Raw genomic sequence first — 18184 nt, forward strand, 5'->3', positions numbered from 1 at the left:
TAGAACCAAACTAAGAACCCCTTTACACTGGAAAATCCGCTTCCCAAGCATCTCTCAACACCGCACGTTCGGGGCTAGATTTCAAAACCCACGTAAGAAAAGTCAATTTTACAAACCTAATTTTTTTCTTTTTTTCCTTTTAAGTCAATTACCTTTAAAAAAATGCTATTTAATTTGTTTGAGGATCCTTCGTATTAAAATTTAAACTTAAGATTCACCAGCAATCTGCTTTTAAGGAAAGTTTGACATCTGAGGTTACTTTTAAACGGTGGCAGCTACTACCGTTACATTGTGATTTTAAATTCTTAAAAACAGCCCTGAATTTTGAAATGTAGCCTACTTTGGGATTCTGCAACTACAACTTTTATGGGTTCCTTAAAACCAAACTTAAAGGTTAACAAAACCTTAATTTCATAACTGCTAAGCAAAGCATTTCACTTTTGAAACTAACATTTTTAACTCAACTTTTTTTTTTATTAAAAAAGGTACAGTTGTGTTTATCTAAACAACAAAGAAAGAAAAGCCATCTACACACTTTAAAAAAAAAAAATTAAAGTCGGTCCTCTAAATCTATTTAACTCATTTTAAAATACTACGTACAGAAGCCAGAATGCAGGGTGAGGATGGAGTGGGAGAAAAAGGGCCACGAAGAAAAACAGTTAGACAATTACTTGTCTGGTGTGGGTAAAGCAACGGGAATCCCGGGAGATACAAGAATCAGTAACAACTGTTTGCTCATAACTGATATTTTTCCCTCATGTTTGTTTTTTAATAACGTCCGTATGGGTGCTCTCTGTAGGCCCCCTTCACTGGCCTGGCCGGCGGGGCCTTCAGGGAGGGCCTGGTTCCGTTCCAGTCATCTTGCCCTGCGGAAAAGAGAGGGATACGTCAAGGATGGCGGCGTGCTGCGGGCCGAGGGGCACGGAGGGAGCGGCAGTGCTGGCCAGCCGGGCTCCCCGGCGTCGACACGGAGGCACGGGGCATCTTCACAGCGGTTTCACCCCAAAACCAGTCTGCAAAACACCCCGCAGTCCACCAGAACCTCTCGTTTCAGCACATTTTCCCAGCATGATGGGGAAAAAGCCACTTGTGCGGGATCCCCGGGAAGCCTGCAGCTCTCACAGCCCGGCTAAGCGTCGACTTGGACAAGCCCGGTGCCTTTTAGAATTGATTTCAGCAGAGCCGAAGCCAATTCACCTGGCAGCCCTGGCAGCCAGCCATGGCGAAGGTCGCAGCAGTCAGGGCCCCTCGGGCTGGCGGCCAGCAGCAGCTCTAACCCTGGGGTCTGGCTGGGGGGGAACCTCGACAGGTAGCGCTTCTCTCCTTCCCGGGTGCCAGGCGAGGCAGCTCCTGGATAATTGTGCCAAAATAATTAAGTCCCTACGCTGCTGTAGGACGGCAGTGCGTCCAACCGCCCTCCCAGACGCCAGTCTGCTCTCCGGCTGTGACTGGCTCTTCCTTCCCCGCTGCGAATACAGGAAAATTTACAGCCGCAGCGCACGGAGCATCTGCTCACCTCTTGACACCCCTCACTAGTGCTGTACCAGCATCAATCAACTGCTGACGGGACAAAGCACTCGACAGGACAGCCCAAGCCCTTCTGCTCCGGACAACCACCACCGAAGCAAATGGAAGTTTGCATCCCCGTTGTCCCCGAGCTAGCTCAACCCCAAATATCCGAGCTCAGCTTTCATTATGGCTTGTGCCTGCAGCATTCGTACTTGCATGCCTGCCATTCTCTCCGGGGTCACTAGTTTCTGAAAGCAAGTGTCCGAAGCCCGGAAGACAGCCGAGCCTGTTCCTACCACCATGGAACACATTCCCATTTTCTCAAAAAACTGTCTCCAGCCTGGCTCAACAATTTATTTCTCTAATTCTGTTTTCATGAAAGCAGAGACCAAAGGAAATTACTGTGGATAAACAGATTAGCTGTGGCAAGTTCATGCCAAGTATACAATGAGCATTTTGGCCTTCACATCCCAGACAACACCACCGCTCTCCTACCAAGTAGGAGGCACAAAAGCCTCTTTGTGCTGCGTGACTAACGCAGGCAACAAACCAAGCCATTGAAGGCAGGAAAGATAGCCATTACTGACAGCAGCTGTCTATTCAAATGCGTCTTAGGCTGGAAAAGCACCCCTGGTTAGGCACCTGAATTTGAACTTCTCACAACTTAAGCCCAGAGCAAGGAACAGCCCGAGGCAGGCGCAGGAGACACCACCGCATTAATGACTCCGCTTCCCCAACACCAGCCTGACACAGCATAGGGGATTCCCAGTTCCTGAGGGTCCCAGAAAGCCCCTCCAGCTGGTCGTTACCGTCACTACCCGCATTCATTCACCCCGTCAGGCAACTGATGCCCTGCTCAAGGGACTGTTTTCAATACAGCATATTTCCATGCCATTAAGCAGCTCGCTGTATAGCTCTCCTAACTTGTTTATAGTTCGGCTTGTTTACAGGGAGATGAAAATGAATCTTACTCATTGCCACATGCAGATGCCATTCATAAGCTCGGATATATGAACCCGATCCTCGATTGCCAGCACCTCAGATGTAAGGCCTATTGTTTCCAAGAGTTGGCGGTTTACACAGTTGCGGTTAAATTGGTCTCCCACACCCCTCAGTCTAGGCTGAGCCGATAGCTTTACGTAATTAAAGTTAGTTAAACTTCATAGTCTACTTGCAAGTTATATTGACCAAAATTGTTCCATCTCAAAGGGAGGCCTTCAGATGACATTTAAATCCATTTCTCAAGCAAATGCATAGTGCAGAGTCAGTATCAGCTAGCGGGTTTTTGAGGATAAGGAAGCAGATGGAATCATGCACTCATCCAGCTCAACAAAATGTAATCCGTGAAAACCAGACTGCAGCAAAAGTAGTGCTGTGGGTGGAAATCCAGAGCTCTTAAAATATTCTAAAGCTACAAGGAAATTGAAAGATTATTTCCATAGTTAAAAAAAAAAAAAAAAAGGAATTTTAAACAAGTGTCACCTTTGAGACAATCAAGCCAGACAAGAATCGAAAAGCCACAGAATGCCTTTGGTTATTCAGACCTGGATAGTCTGCAGGGTATAAATATTCTACCATGAAAACCACTTGAGGTTCTCCTCAGAAAGTTTTTGCTCAGAGCGTGGAGCAGCACTGGAAAACAGCCGGTCGACCACAAGCAACTCCCAACTATGTGCAACCGCTGCAGGCAATTCCCAGCTATGTGCAGCCCCTTCCCTGTCAAGAGAACAGTATTCCCAGACATACCATAAGCTTCATAGGTTTCCTGTGCCTCCCCGTGTCCATAATCATAGTATTCTGTGTCCCTGGAAGAGTAATTACGTTGGTTACATACAGTGCTGAAATCTTACTCCTAAACTGACACAACTTGCACAAACACTTGAAAAGCAAAGGTGCCCAATATTGCTCCTGGCTGTGGTGGGTCTGATCACTGCTTTTACAGAATTGTCAAGGACACTGGGACACTCCCAAAAGTTATTTCCCAGGCACTCCTGGATTTCAGCAGAACAGGGCACGTTCCCTACAGCTCAAACTCAGAAATGAGTGTTTCCATTCCCTTAAAAGAAAAAAAAAGGAAAAAAAAAAAAAGAAAAAAAAGATCATGCATCATTTTCTCAGCAACAGATAGGAGACAAGCAAACTTACCCTTGGCCCTGGCTGTAGTAGCCTTCATACCCCTCATAGCTCTGGTCTGCATATGCATCATCATAGCCCTGAAACGGATGATGACATCAACAGTGTTAATGGAAGGACCAAAGATTAATGCCTGACCAAGAGTAATGGCAAAACTGAACTCGGGCTACAGCAGCTTTCAGAGGAGCCTGGGAATCCTTGCCTGCCACAGGGAAGGGGCTCAATCCTAAGACACAGGTCGCCAAGATCTGCTTGTGTCCTGCGGCTTGGGAGGAATGAACCACAGCAACACTGACAATGCGCTTGGAAGTCGTTTACGTGCCCAGGCAGCCAGTTTGTCTGTGGTACAAACCCACGTGCCAGGAGGCTGTAATCTAAACCACAGACTTACAGGCAGACAAACCCCAACCTATTAACTTATGATTGGTTTCAGTGGAAAAACTGAGAAGTTTTACCAAGAAGAGAAACGGGACTTTTTAGATGTGTCAATATTTGTGATGATTCCTGAAAATGCTGTTGTGCATCAAAACCAGGTGGCTCGTTTCTCCTTCAGAATAACCAGAGCACAGATGCCAAGATAAGCTTGGCAGGAGGGTGGTGCTTAGTTATATGGCTTGAACCATCATCAGGTTCATTCACGTATTTGCTTTAAGGCCTTTAGGGGAAGAAAGAAATCTTTGGTGTTTCTTGCTAAAAGCATTCTCTTGCAGAAAGAGAACGTGATGTGAACTACTACATCAATCTTTGTGACTTAGTTTTTCTACCATGCACTGACAGTTATGGCAAACTTCAGTCTTGGGGGCACATTTCAGTTTTACAAAACCCACCCCTTACCCTGTATTTAGGACTAAAGGGGCAGAGCAGGTCACCCAGCACCACGCAGTGTTGGCACTGGTGGTCACTTCTCCAGAGCAATCTTACTGTGGTCAGCCCTTATTTCAATGATGTCGCGTATCTAACACATGCTCAGCTAGCTGGAATTAAAAAACCCCAAAGATATATAGTTTCTTACATATTCCTCATAGGTTTCTGGTGCGGGAGGAGGAGGAAGCGGTATTCTCTGGATGCCGGCTGCACGTGCTCTGGGTGCAGGAGCACCCCGTACTGCCGGGGGAGGAGGCACTCCGCGGGCTACAGCAGCTCCCCTGGCAATGGCACCCCGCACCGGGGCTCCTCGCACAAGGGCCCCCCGAGGAGGAGGAGGAGGGGGGGGAGGACCAACACCGCGCCCCCTGGAAAGGAGATAAAAAGGATTGTGAGCAGCTCCTGCCGTACTGCTCGTGGGCTGAATGCTGAGGGCACTGCATGCGCTGTTACACCTGCTTTAAAATGCAACAGCTTGATAAACAAACGCAGTCACCACTAAGCCATGAATTCTTTATCAGGAAGGAAAGCACAAGAATTGTTATCAGTGTTCTATTGCAGGATTTACAAAAACCTCTTCTGGGATTAGAACTCTACTGCATTAGATGTTGTACGGATGAAGAAATAAATCTGATACAGAACTTTGGCCAAGTAATTTCTCAGAGTTCATTTTAAACAACCCTCTATCACTAACCCATAATGATTGCCAGACCTCCAGGACTGTAAAGATCAACGATGAGATGAGCAGGGATGCTTCTGGGCTAAACACTCAGAAGCAAAGGCTTTCCCCCCACAAAATATGTAGTGAAGCAAGAACTACAGTAATGGAGTTTTATGACCAATTTATCCCAATGCCTTGACAGCAATGACAGAATAATGCCATCCTATAACCTTCAAAGGAAGGTCAGTTTAAACTGAAAATGCTCATTTTGCTGAAGGCTACAGCAGCAAACATGACACATCTATCTACATGTGATTTTGTGGGCCAGTTTTTGAAAGGTTACTTTATGAAGCTACCGATTTCAGACACCAAAAATCACACAGAAGACATCCACGGCGTTAGATCACATCTCAAAACACAAAACATTTGACACCAGCTTGCTAAAAGCATTGCAACACGAGGCTAGAAAGCCTTGGCCGAAAGCCAAGGTCAAAGCCAACAGCTGATGTGTGAGAACGAGTAGCTTAACCTCATCTGTCAGGACAGCACCGAGCAAGATGCAGCATTTCCAGGTCCGTGCTTTTGGGAAAGATACCTTGGAACAGGTGGAGGTGGTGGTGGAGCTGCTCCCCTTCCCCGCACAGGGACTCCTCGGCCTCGAGTTGGCTCTGGCACACCGTTCAGATAGGAGAGCTCCAAGAATTGCTCCTGACAGATATCATCCATCATATCCTAAAGAGGGGAAAGAGTCAACTCCAAAGAACAGCTAACTAGCCAGTCTGTGCTCCAGAATATCACAGGCTACCGTGCTGGAATAAAACCAACCTGAGAGTCCTAAATTAAAATCTGCTGGTTAGTTTCACTGGGATTTGCTCAGCAGGCAGCAGTGCACAACTGCCAGCTTTCTCCAAACCGGCCAAGAAGGACACTGCACGTCCAGGAGCTGCAGTGAGCGCTACAACTGGTCCCTGGGAAGAGAACCTCGCTCGTAGGGGTTCTGGAGGCATCTGATGATGTCCAGCACCCCAGGGATGTCAGCAAGATTTATCTGCAACTGTTGGAGAGTTTAGAGGTGAAGTCAGGCAAGACATACCTCACCTCAAGCACCTTACAGCTCCCATTTAAAGGCAAGTGGCTGGCAGTGAGCCCACGCCACATAAAATACTGCTTTGTTCCTGACACACTGAAGGAACAGGATAGGACGCAGCCTGACAAAGAGTAAACACCCATTTGCAAACCCAGGCTGTCTTTTCAAATTCTTAGGAACACAGTATGTGTCTGGCTCCATGTGTTTTTATCACCTCAGGGGATCTAGCCTCAGGAATTAGTCCAGATTTCTGGTGACCCCTCAGAAGCCATCGTACCCCACCCCTCCCCTCAACACACGGGCAGGCTGGGCCTCACACCGAGGATCTTCACGATGCCATGGCAACATCACAAAGCAAGGAGTCTCCTACCAGATGTGTCTTCACAGCACTGCTGGCTTCCATAGTGACTTCTCTGTCAATTTTCACAAGTTTAACACATTGTTTGAAGGCAGCGATAGATAAGACACTTTAAATAGCAAGGCTGCACGCTTGCTTTAGCAAGCTGAGGTTTTGTACATCCCAGGGGCTCCTTGAAGATGACCTCTTTCCTTCAAAGACACTTCACACAGCAATCTCTCCTCTCCGTGTGAGACTCACAGAAATCACACAGTACCCACACGCTCTTTCACACTTCCCTACTACCCACCTCAGGTTCCACCTGCTCCTGGTATTTCAGGCAGAACATCTGAGCTCCCAGTCTCAGCTGAGGAGCACAGTGCCAGGGTACGTTCAGCTCTCTACCTGCCCGGTGTCTGAATTACAGGCTGAGCTAGCCAGAAGCAGGGAGCACCGTGTGCTTCTTTCCCATTTTGTTGTTCTCCTAATTTAGCAAGCAACACTATTGTTTTAATAACATGCAAAAGGCTCCTTCAAATTCTGCAGTTCTCGGAGGTGATGTTCTAGCTGGCGCAAAACTGACATGAAGTTGGCTGTGAAGGTCTTGTAAGGGTCATCAGTAAAAGACACCCACAAAGATACGCGTCATCGGTATAGATGACGCATTAGCACAGAGGTTCCTTCACATCATACACATTGAAAGCAACAGAAATGTTGATTTAACAGATGTGTTTCAGAAACCAGCTACAACACTGAATACTACTGCCTGGGCAGTCACCCTCCTCATCCTCACACCACCCCTTCAGAGCAGAGCAAACATCTCCCTACTTACAGTTGCTGATCTGACCAATGAGGTTTGTAGCCAGATTTCTACGCTGCAGTTCTAAGTCAGAGGAACCCAACCAAGAAGTCTCTTCCATGCCAGGCATGGCTGAACTTACTCTCCTGCTAAAACTGGGGGAGAAGTAAGTACTCCAGATGCTCTATACAATTGCCATGGAAGTGTATGTCTTTCTAACTACGCTCAGGGGACTAACACACGCCTTCATGCAAGATTAATGGGGTCATCTTAAGCTGCCAGACACACACTTAATACTTCAGGTTTCCTCCACTACACCGATTCCTGTAGCGTGAGCCTTACACTGTGCAATCTTACCCATCGTTATAGCCAGAGTCACAAACCCATCTACATCCTTCAAAAAGGACCTCAGGACACATACCGGAACAAGGAACTTCTTGACTTCTTCCATGGCGTGAGCCATCAGAGCATATGCTTCACAAGGGGGTCCAAACACTTCAATGAAGACATGCAAATCCATATTTAGATGAGCATATTTAGGATCCCCCCCTTTACGCAGTTCTTCCTCCTGAAATGAAGCAGACAGAAGATTCCTAAAACTAAATCAAACGCAGAAGCCACTCTTCTTTTATCTGTTTTTCTACACCCTAACAGGAAATGTCTGTAAAAGCGTTCTGGCCATGCCTGTACACAGACATATGATAACACACAAGTGTAGTTTTATGAAAGGCCCCACGCAATCTACACCTTCCATCTTTCTATAGCTGCCTTTTCAGGTGACTCATTTTTGCTAACGCATTGATGCCAGACACTTTTTTTTCCCCCAGAAGGTTAAACATACACAACCAGTGTTCTTCCTCTTCTACACCACCTTTCTGCCTGAGGTGCTCTTTACCACCTAGTGAAGTCTAATGCCGCAAGCAAGCTTGCTTTTTAACTCTGCTCTTAGATACCCGTGTTATTCAGATGGCTTTAAGAAGCTACAAATAAGCCGGAAGTGTAAAAGCTTTTCATGCTGCTCAAGTGAAAAGCTGAATTTAGTTACAGTTCTGTTGACTGTTAGCTCAGTTTTGGGAGTAAAGCGGGAAGAAAAAAAAAAATTATTTTCATTTTTTCTGCTCAAAAAAACCCTCCTGGCACTTTGCAATTCACTAAAGATTACCAGGAACATCCTGCTCCAACATCTTCAGTGAACCATGAGAATTTAAGGATTTCAGAGGGAACAGCTGGAAAAAGGATTTTTATTTTATTTTTTTTTTTTCTGGAGGGGAAACATATTCCTTTAGCGAATTACCTTTCACGGAGTAGCTGGAATAAATTCTTATTTTATAAACTTTGTACTTCACCTTTCATATAAACTACCTCTGCATCCAAGGGCACACGATATCAAAAGATGACTAGCCTCTAAGTCATGCTCATAAAGAAAACATGCATCACACTTCTGCCCCTGTTGATTGCTCCCAACACCACAGAACAACTGAGGAAGGGCGACTTCCTACTGCCTTTGCTTTTGGATTTTAACGGTTTAATCTTTTATAAAACGCTGTCAGAACTACTACTTCTCACAGCAATATGAAGGGCATTAATATGTTTTCAAGGGTGATGCCCTCACCTTTGCTTTATCTCGCATCGAACCTTTCCCAAGCACAGATATCTTAGCACCAGTTTCTTCCTGAAGTCTCTTGATGGTGTTGCCTTGAGGTCCCAAAATCTTTCCAACAAAGTTGAACTGTAAACGAAGAAAAAAAAAAAATTAGCTCCAGAGCTCAGTAGCCTTAAAAGCTTTTCTGAATGTTATGCTGGCTGACAAAAAAAAATTTAGCCACTCCATTTTCTCCTCACCTTACCAAAAAATACAGACCAAAAAATGCACAGGAAAATTTAAGTTCCAGAACATTCTTTTAATGAAAAAATGCTCCACCAGAAAATCAAGCTTAATTAACTCACATAAAGCATTTCATTCTAATGTCTACTCTCCGGTAGTTTTACAGGCAGCAAGTCTTAAGAGTTAAATAAGTTCTTAACTGTAAAACACAAAGCTCTACACATGGAAGTGTCTATTCCAGTAATAAAGGATCCAAAATATGCATCACCATTTAGCTTTATCCCAGGACATTCTAGAAATGCAATATATTAGAAATAAGATCCTGCAAGCTTGCATAGGAAAAATTCCACAGCGATAGTGGAAAGCTGGCATAACTCCTGACGACACTCTGACAGCTACTATCTCTAAAAGTCAGCCATAAAATCCATAGAAAATAAGCAAATCACAGAGATTCAGTAAGCTATTTTCTGGCCCTCACCTTGGGGTACTGTTTGACAGGTATCAGAACTCGTTCTTTCAGTTTCATATTCTTGTGGGAAAATAAATCCAGGTAGTTCTCTTCCTCATCCTTCTTTGTTGTTTCACCCTTCTGAATTTTTTCAATTTCTAAACAAGATAAAAATAGGGCTGCTTATATTCCTCAAACAAGCATTATTTTTAGAGTTGGAATTATGACAGGACATACCACCCTCATTCTCTGTGAATATATGAACACTTATAATTGCATTAATGGAATCTGGATAGACAGGCCACCTCTTTAGTGCTAGCCCAGCTTGCCTCTTCCTCCCTTCACATCTAGGGATTCCAGAAGGCAAAAAAACGGGATAATGAACAAAAATAAGAAAGAACAGCAGAGATTACCCTACAAATAACTTCAACAGGTGAGAGCAGGAAACTGCAAGAACAGTTTTGCGCGTCACTTCTGCTGTGCCTTCTTCCTCTATCGGTCCCCAATCTCATGCCTCCTCCACGAATGCAGTACCCACGTGGAGACTCCTAAACCTACCAAGAAACCAGCCCAACTACACTAACTCTATGTGCTCTACAGTGCACCAGCCACCAGCAAATCAGGCAGGTTTTTATCATTCCAGCTGACGTACTATTTAAAAATCCGTAATTTAATTAGTGGTGCCAACACATACTGACACTACGAATTTCGGCTAAGCCGAAAACATTCCTGATAAACAGAAGCCTGAATGAGCGACACACTAGAGTGCAGCCTGGCTTATGAGATTCTTACAAGCTTCATTTCATTAAACGAATGTACCTTTATCACACCAGCAATTCAGAACTTGGTTTTTAAGTCGTAAGCCTCAGGCATATAGCCATAAGAGTGAGCGTCAGAAGGCCTTAACTTGATTCAGGCAATACTACCACAAATTTTTGTGCCTCAAAATAAGATTCTGATTTTTAATTGTATATCGTGAATTAGAGAGTCTTGGAAAAAACACTGGGGTGGCTTGACTGAACTGAAGGCACGCCACAGCCTGAGGGGGATCTGGAACAAAGTTCAAATAACCTTCTGGAAGTAGGTCATTAAGGTATGCCAATTAGGAACTTGTGCACAAACACCTCCTTAAATCCAGCTAGAAATTCAACTTTCACTGAAGGATAGCAGGAGACTGTCATCTCATAAAAGACGACCCAAACGGAGAGGACCGAAGATCATCTTCAAGGCAGGAATTTCTGGCATAGGTTCTTACAGTCATTGAACAAGACAAACTCCCAACATTTTTCAAAAGAATGCAGCCCATAGCTGACTGGCTTTTCTTTTCCAGAGATGTCCAGTCATGTACACTTTTTATTTAACAGCCACCAACTAGACAATGAGTTCCCCCAAATTTGGAGCCAATCCATTATTGCCAATCCCAAATGACTGATGAACCATTATGCACACTTTGGTCCAACCAAAAAAAAAAAAAAACCCAACCAAAACTGGTCACACCGTGCAGAGCCATCGCAAATTACTATTTACAGATGCTTATCAGGGAAGGAGCATGACCCTTCCTTAAAAGTTAAATTGTGCCACTTCATCAGCAAACCCAAGATCTATAAATATCTGAGTCAAAAGTGCTCTAAATACAACTTCTCACATCTCAGGGGAAAGAGAGACACTTTCACAAGATTATACACATAACTGATTAAAGCTGCAAGACAAAACTGAAACTGAAGACTGCTTAGTCATTTCCAGAATTTAAAGAGGGCAGCTGCAATATACTGTGTTTCCTGGGATTTCTGTCCATGTCAGAAACTATATGCTTTGGACTAGATGTTCACATTTACAGTGGAAACTGTGGAAGGCTGGCGGATCAGATACTTGGCATATCCGATACTTGGCATATCATCCACCCACTAATATTCTCATATCATCCAAACAGAAATAGGAACAACGTGTTACCATCATCCTTCTGACTGGGCGGGCAACCACAGCCTCATGGGCTTAGAAGCATCTTTCAAATGGTGCAGACCACAAGGAAGTCAAGCAACTACATGTGCAACCAAAAAAAACCACCCCATGATCAAATGATCAGTATTTTAAGGTTTCAATTACGGACACAGTAATATAAACTGGTTTTTAGTTCAGAGATCTAAATATAGAAGATAGGAGATTGTGTTTCTTAATTACGAAAAAAAGCCTAAATTTTGTATTTCTACTTGTAACAGCATCTTGGCTCCCTTACAAAAGTGTTACCATGACTCCTTAGTTTAAAAAAAATTACCGGATCTAATTGCTTTGAAAAAGATAGCTTGACTTTGGCTTTGAAAAGAAATTATTTTGTGGAGATACTATGCAAAAATAAAGAACCCAGAAGTTCAAGCACTGTCAAGTTTATAAAGTAAGCAAAAGAGCTGGCTGCCTCGGTCAGTTTTACATTTTTTTTTTAATTTTAGCTGTAAGAAGAGATCAGAGACTCAAGATCTGGAAACTAAAGATCACACTGGTGGCCTTATCCCTGGTTAGGCACAGCTTTAGACCCTATAATACAATGTGATTACTTCTCAAATGTTTTCGTTCTCCAAAACCAGTAAGTGAATTTCTGAAAATGCATTCTGTATACTAACAAGAAGTCTTTTCTACGCACATATCAAGAATAAAAGCACCCTAAAACTCTCTGGATGTAAATTAAACTACCCAGGGGCATCTTCTACCTTGTCAAAACACAACGCAATCAGACATAAGCCTCTGCAAACCAGCGGATCACAGTTCACATCAACCACACAGCAAAATCCATTCTGCCTCCTGCAACAGTCGCCACGACACCTGGGGATCGGCCTGTGAGGGCAACAAATAATTGACCATTTGCTAAAAAACCCAAACCAAACCAAAACAATCCACCCATCAGATCCACCATTGCCACGTCTTCAAACGAAACACAAAACATCAGAGAAGAAAAAAAGCCCTGCACAGCAGAGTGAGTTCTGGAGCTCTTGCAATTGAGGTCAGCGCGGGTGACCTAGCAGTCCCCTTCACACCTTCAGAACAAACTCCCAAGTCTGGAAATAGGTGTGAAGGAGGACTAAAAACATGCCACTTGTGACGTGTCCTACTGCTCCGGATTCCAGCGTTATCTGTATGCATTCTGGCATATTAGCTACGCAACATGAAGCAGTACTGAATGAACTGATGAGTGGTAGCAGTTTGTCAGACCACTTACTGATACGAAGGAGAAGCGTACGGATACCTTGAGGGATTAAGCATGCCTCATTTCAGTGCTGATTTTTTAAAGCCGTGTCAGAGGTGCAGCAGAAGGTTACCTTCTTGCCACGGGGAATGTCAGCAGTCTGGCGGCATGTGTGGCAGTGGTTTCCAGGACTTCATGTGGGGCAGTGATTGCATTGTCTCAGAAGAACTCCTAAGGGGTAGGTAAAGGGGGTTGGTAACACCGCTGCTTCACAAGGAGGAGGCTAAGCAGCCACAGTGCTACTCCTGCTCTAAGCCCAAGCTCTTCCTTAACAAAAAAAAAACCCCGTATTAAACATTGTCCTGCAGCACCTTGCGCTCTGTAAGCAGAGACACATTCTGCTTATAGGTAATGCTGAGAGTATTATCTTAACAGTACGATCATACTGACCCCATGCCCAAAAATACCCCCGCCAAAACTCGAAAGACTTTGGGGATGGGAGCTCCTGGAAGAAAGCAGAGCCCCCTCTCTCCTACGCTACTGCTCCCCAGCTGGTTCGGTTTCACAGGAAAGGAAGCAGGGACCTGTTCCCGGATGGACTCTGCCAAGAGTGGAAGCTGCAGGATTTGGCAAGCCTAACCCCACCGTTTCCCTCCCGCTTTCTGCTGCGCTACACCCCCCACCCTCCAGCCTGTATGCTGGGATTCAGATGCAGACAGCTCTGCTTTGAAGCTTTGCTGAGAAGGGAGGGGACTGCCACCAGCCCAGGGAGAAGGGGCACGGGGAAGAAAAGAAACACTGCTCAAGCATGAGGCAAGGAGGAGAAAGCCTGGAGTGAGCTATGAGAAATGGCACAGGCTCCTGGGAGAGGAGTGGGAGGAGGCAGAGTCACGGCAGCGACAGGCAGGCTAGCATCAGCATCTAAGAACGTTGGCATGGCTTAGCAGTACAGACATTTAAAAATGCAGCAATGAAAGGGCGTCAGCATCCCACAGTCCGCGACACCGGGGCACAAGTTTAAGGCGGCAGTTACGACTCCTTTGGGGGGTAGGAGATACGCTTGGAAACACAGACATTTAGATACTCTTCTCCACTTCAGGACAGCCTTCGCTCCACGAGAAGCAAGCTTCAGGACATTGTACTGTGCTGGGTTACACACAGTTTCTCATCACCCCTGTGACCTCAGCCCATCTCTGATCCTACTATTTGGTTCCTTGGCAAGTCACTCCAGCAAGGCCACTGCCCAGCCATCTGACTTTTCCCATTTTCCTTCCTGGGAATACATACCAACTGAACGAGCCTGGCACGAGAACCAGCATGGGCAGCAGGGGATTCTGTCAAGGAGTCCTCCAACACCTCCAGCTGCTCCCTGCTTTGCAACGTGCTGCTCTAACCCCAACTGCTCGGCACTCCCTCCCTTTACGGGTCCTGCTCTAATACCCTACCCGCTGCTCTCAAGCCACCACCCACCTCCATCCCTCCTCACCGCTCCACGCTTCTGGGGATGCAAAGGGCTGCGTTTAACACAAGGACCAACTAGATGCTGACTATATAGAGACTTGCTAGCGGAATGACACAGCTCACTTATCTGTTTGCAGCGTGGGAAGCTCAGAGATGACCAGCTGAAGTTTCTCCATGAAATAAAAATAGCTAAAATTGCTACAAGAATTTGAAACCCCCCCCCCCACGCCTCGCTAACACTTTGTTGGACATCTCCTGTCTTCCCAGCACATGCAAGCGGAGAGGACTGTGCCTTTCAAAACATCAGCGTCTCCTCCCGCCCTCCCCACAGCAGATGAGGGCATAAATTGAAGTGAGGAAAAGGGGTTTTCTTATTCCTATGGAAGAGGAAGGTCACACAGGCCCCACACCACAGGAGTGAGGAAACACGGATCGTATTCCAACGTGCAAGAAATCCCAGTTTCCAGTTTCTGTTCAGGGTGCTGGGTAACAGAACCTAACATGTAGCCACTTCAGTGCCTTTTCACCACAGAGCACGTTGTTCAAGAATCAGTACGACATCGCTGTGCTGCCCTCCATCTTCCTCCTAACCAATGCTAATTTTGTCTAGAAATCCTGAGCAGCTTTAGAACCTCTTAAGTATTTCAGACTACTTTTACATCTTGTTTTTAAAGAAGTCTCAGTTTCAATGCAAAACTACTGCAGGGTTCCCTCCCAGAGGCAAGGCAGGACAAGCAACTTCCAATCCTGAAAAAAAGCTGGACTAGGAATACTGCTCACATTCAATAATCAGTCCTTTCTTTGTCTGGAAGTCATTTTGCTTTAGTTGTGCTGGCCATACGCATTACAATCTTTGGCTCAAACCTCCATTCCATAATAAGCTTTACGGCAGCTTCTCCAACACGACATCCCCGAAGGGTGCCACAGCAGTATAAAAATTCTCAGCAAGCCAGATCAGTTTGGGGTCATCTGTGTAAAACCCACTGGTTTATTTCAGATTCTTTCTCACGAGCTTCCTGCTCAGATCATCCTGAATTTGGACTGTTAGCGAATGCTCCCAAAGGACAGCAATCTTCAAAATACCCAAAGCAAGCAGAAAGCATCTGGAGCTCTTCCACTGATCAATTTGAAGTCTCACAAAGCTGCAGTCTATCAGCAATTTTTAAACTAATGAAAGAAAACTGGTAAATCCTTGTTACACCGCTCAGTGAATGAAGCTTTACTAAGTGGGCCGAGAACGCTCTTCTTTGTGCGGGAATTAGCAAACTCCTTAGATTTCATTTCACTAGAAGGCATTATCACTGAGCTGTCAAGCATCAGTTGGCTAAAGGGTTTTATTAATCAAAAACATTAAATTGACGGCAAATCAGATTATAACACTAACTTATTTAGATCAAGATGTCCGCGAGTGATGCCAAGTTACTCATGACAATATACCTCAGTCATTTGCATAATGGGAGACGGCAATTCCTAAGAATTATATTCTACATTAAAGGAGGAGCTAATAAAAATCTCTAGCACTGCACCAACTATGGCAATACTATACTTTTTAAAGACCTTAAAAAAAAAATCATTTAAAAGCAGAACGATAAGTACCAGAGCGCTGAGCGTTCTGCTCATCTGCAGATTAAATCTGAGCATATCCTTGCCCCTGGTACCTCCCAGCTCTCCACTACAGGCACATAAAGTGGTTAGTGACAGCAAATATTTTCACTCGTTCCAATTTTTAAGCTGACTATAGTGTCTTGAGGCAGCTGAATCTACTGGATGGAGGCACCGAGCGCGGGTGCAGCAGCTGCACGGTGGAGATATGGAGAAATCAGAGCCGGCAGGCGATTGGACAGTGGTGATGGGGAAGGAGAAGGCTAGTCTGGGCACAGAACAAAGACTGCCATTTCCATTCCCTGTTTAGGTTCGTCAAAAGCATGTAACAAGCTCTAGTACAGATTACCAGAGTGGAAAATCAAAGAGATCCCAAACCATGCCTCCCAGGGACTCAAGCGGACGCTACATGGAAAACCCCAGGTTTTACCGTTCTCTTTGGTCCCCTCTGTCCCCAGGGATGGAAAGGGCCAATGCGAACAACACCGGATTTTAAAAAGAAAGTTCTGGGTCTGCGTTTAATCCGGCCCAGGCCCTGGATTCAGGACAGGGCTGAACAAAGATTAAATAAGAAAAATATCTAATCTTCAGAACCGCGGGGTCGCACCTGGCACCAGGCAGGGGAGCCAGAACGGGTCGGCGCAACAGCCGCCTCCCGCCGCTTCCCCCGGGACGGCCGGGGAGAGGGACCCCCGCCGCCGCACCAGCCACCCGGAGGGGGGGGGGTCCCTCTCCCCTCTAGCCGCACAAGAAGCTGCCTCCGACTCTGCCCGCCCCACCGGGCACGGTGGCGGTGGTGGTGGTGGGCCCTGTCCAGGGGTCCCGCCCTGCCCAGCCCCCGTTCCGCCCCGCCTGCCCCCGGTACCTGCTGTGAGGAGCTGCATGGCGTGCGTGAAGGACGGGTCGAGGCTGTCCTTCTCAGCCATCAGCTCGGGCAGGTACTTGTTCTCGGGCTCCATCTTGACAGCGGCCCCGGGTAACAGCGGGGTGGGGACGGCGGCGGGGGCCTGAGAGGCCGAGGCGGCGGCCGTAGCGCTGGGCGGCAAGAGCGGCGGCGGCTGCGCCCCGGTAGCGGCCCCGCGGCCCCCCCCGCCACGGGGCGGCCGCCGCTGTTGAGGTGCCCCTTGCCGGGCACCGCCGGGACCCGGTCCCCGGCCCAGGCGGGCGGCGGGGTCGTCGCGGCGCTGCATTGGGGGGGCGGGGAGGGGCGGCGGGCGGCGGCGGGGCGGGCGCGGAGCGGAGCGGGCCGAGCGGCGCTGCCACACAATCCGCCGCAGCGCCAGGGCCGGAAGTGAGGAGCCGGAAGCACCGCCCCCTGTCGTTGTCGGCGCCCCCCCCCCCCCCCGCCCCGACCGGCTCCCGCTCGACCACCCCGCGCGCCTCACGCCCCGCCCCGCCGGGATGCGCATGCGCACTCTGCCAACGGCGGGCTTCGAACGCGTCGCTCTCTTCGGGCGCATGCGCAGTGCCGGGCCGGTGAAAAGGGGGGGGGGGGGGGAAGGGACACGTGTGTGGGAGGGGCCACGCCCGAGAGGCTTCGATTGCGCACGCGCAGATCTACCGGCGTGACAGTCACAGGCTGCTGAGAGAATCAGCCTGTAGCGGAGTCAAGGCGCTTGCGTAGGAGCAGGCGCCGTATCGCTCATGCGCAGAGGCTGCCGGCGCTGGAACAAAGCGGCTGCTGCGCATGCGCTCTCGGCGTTTCTTCGAGGTGGCAGCTCAGAGGCGCGAAGCGCGGTGCGGGGCCGGGGCCGGGGCCGGGCCGTGAGGGGGATTTGGGTCGGGGTCCGGCCGGAGAGCGAGAGGGGGAGGGCAGCCACGCCCGCCTGTCCCCGCTGAGGTGTGGTAAAGCCTGCACAGCCTTCATGGAGCGCTGAGCCCGCGGCCTGCCCGCGCTCCCAGGCCTGCCCTGCAGTGCGGCGCCTTGGCAGGGCCTGTGTGGGGCCAGTTTAAGGTGCTGGGGTGGAGCTGGTGGGGGATGGTTTGTCTGTGGAGCCCTGAAACCCAGCAAAGTGGCGTTGAACAGTTTTTTCAGTCAGGGTGGTCACCAACGTGAAAAGCCTCGTGTGCAGGGGTTTCTGTTCCAGTGGTTTGTGGAGGCAGCAGTTACTGAACTAGCACACAGGATGCGTTTTGGGCACTGCAGCTTCTTGATTTAGTATCAAACACAGCCTTTTATTACAAATTTGACAGCATGAGAACATGGGAAAACAACAACTTTTATAATTCGTGAAATTACATGTATAGTTCGGCCTGTTAAGGAGGCGTGTGATTCTCATTTGT

At 47.4% G+C, this 18184-nt stretch overlaps 1 protein-coding gene across 1 annotated transcript; it reads right to left on the reverse strand.

Annotated features, from left to right (window-relative positions):
• Positions 1 to 470: 470 nt before the first annotated feature.
• Positions 471 to 17091, reverse strand: KHDRBS1 (KH RNA binding domain containing, signal transduction associated 1). Its single transcript, XM_086479354.1, has 9 exons — positions 16767 to 17091; positions 9694 to 9821; positions 9003 to 9119; positions 7812 to 7958; positions 5763 to 5899; positions 4655 to 4874; positions 3655 to 3722; positions 3256 to 3314; positions 471 to 866 (listed from the first exon to the last, which is right to left on the reverse strand). Exons 1-9 carry the CDS (start codon positions 17089 to 17091, stop codon positions 769 to 771), a joined length of 1299 nt encoding a protein of 432 aa, XP_086335480.1. The 3' UTR covers positions 471 to 768.
• Positions 17092 to 18184: the final 1093 nt, after the last annotated feature.

This window comes from Leptosomus discolor, chromosome Z, assembly GCF_034619465.1.
Source record: "Leptosomus discolor isolate bLepDis1 chromosome Z, bLepDis1.hap2, whole genome shotgun sequence".
Lineage (NCBI taxonomy): Eukaryota > Metazoa > Chordata > Aves > Leptosomiformes > Leptosomidae > Leptosomus > Leptosomus discolor.

Coding starts and splice junctions, on each gene's coding strand:
- KHDRBS1 (XM_086479354.1), bottom strand. CDS start 17,091: ATGCAGCGCCGCGACGACCCCGCCGCCCGCCTGGGCCGGGGACCGGGT. Junction 3,723..4,654: donor CAGAAACCTATGAGGAATAT/GTAAGAAACTAT, acceptor CATCCGTTTCAG/GGCTATGATGATGCATATGC. Junction 867..3,255: donor GGAAACCTATGAAGCTTATG/GTATGTCTGGGA, acceptor TCTTTTCCGCAG/GGCAAGATGACTGGAACGGA.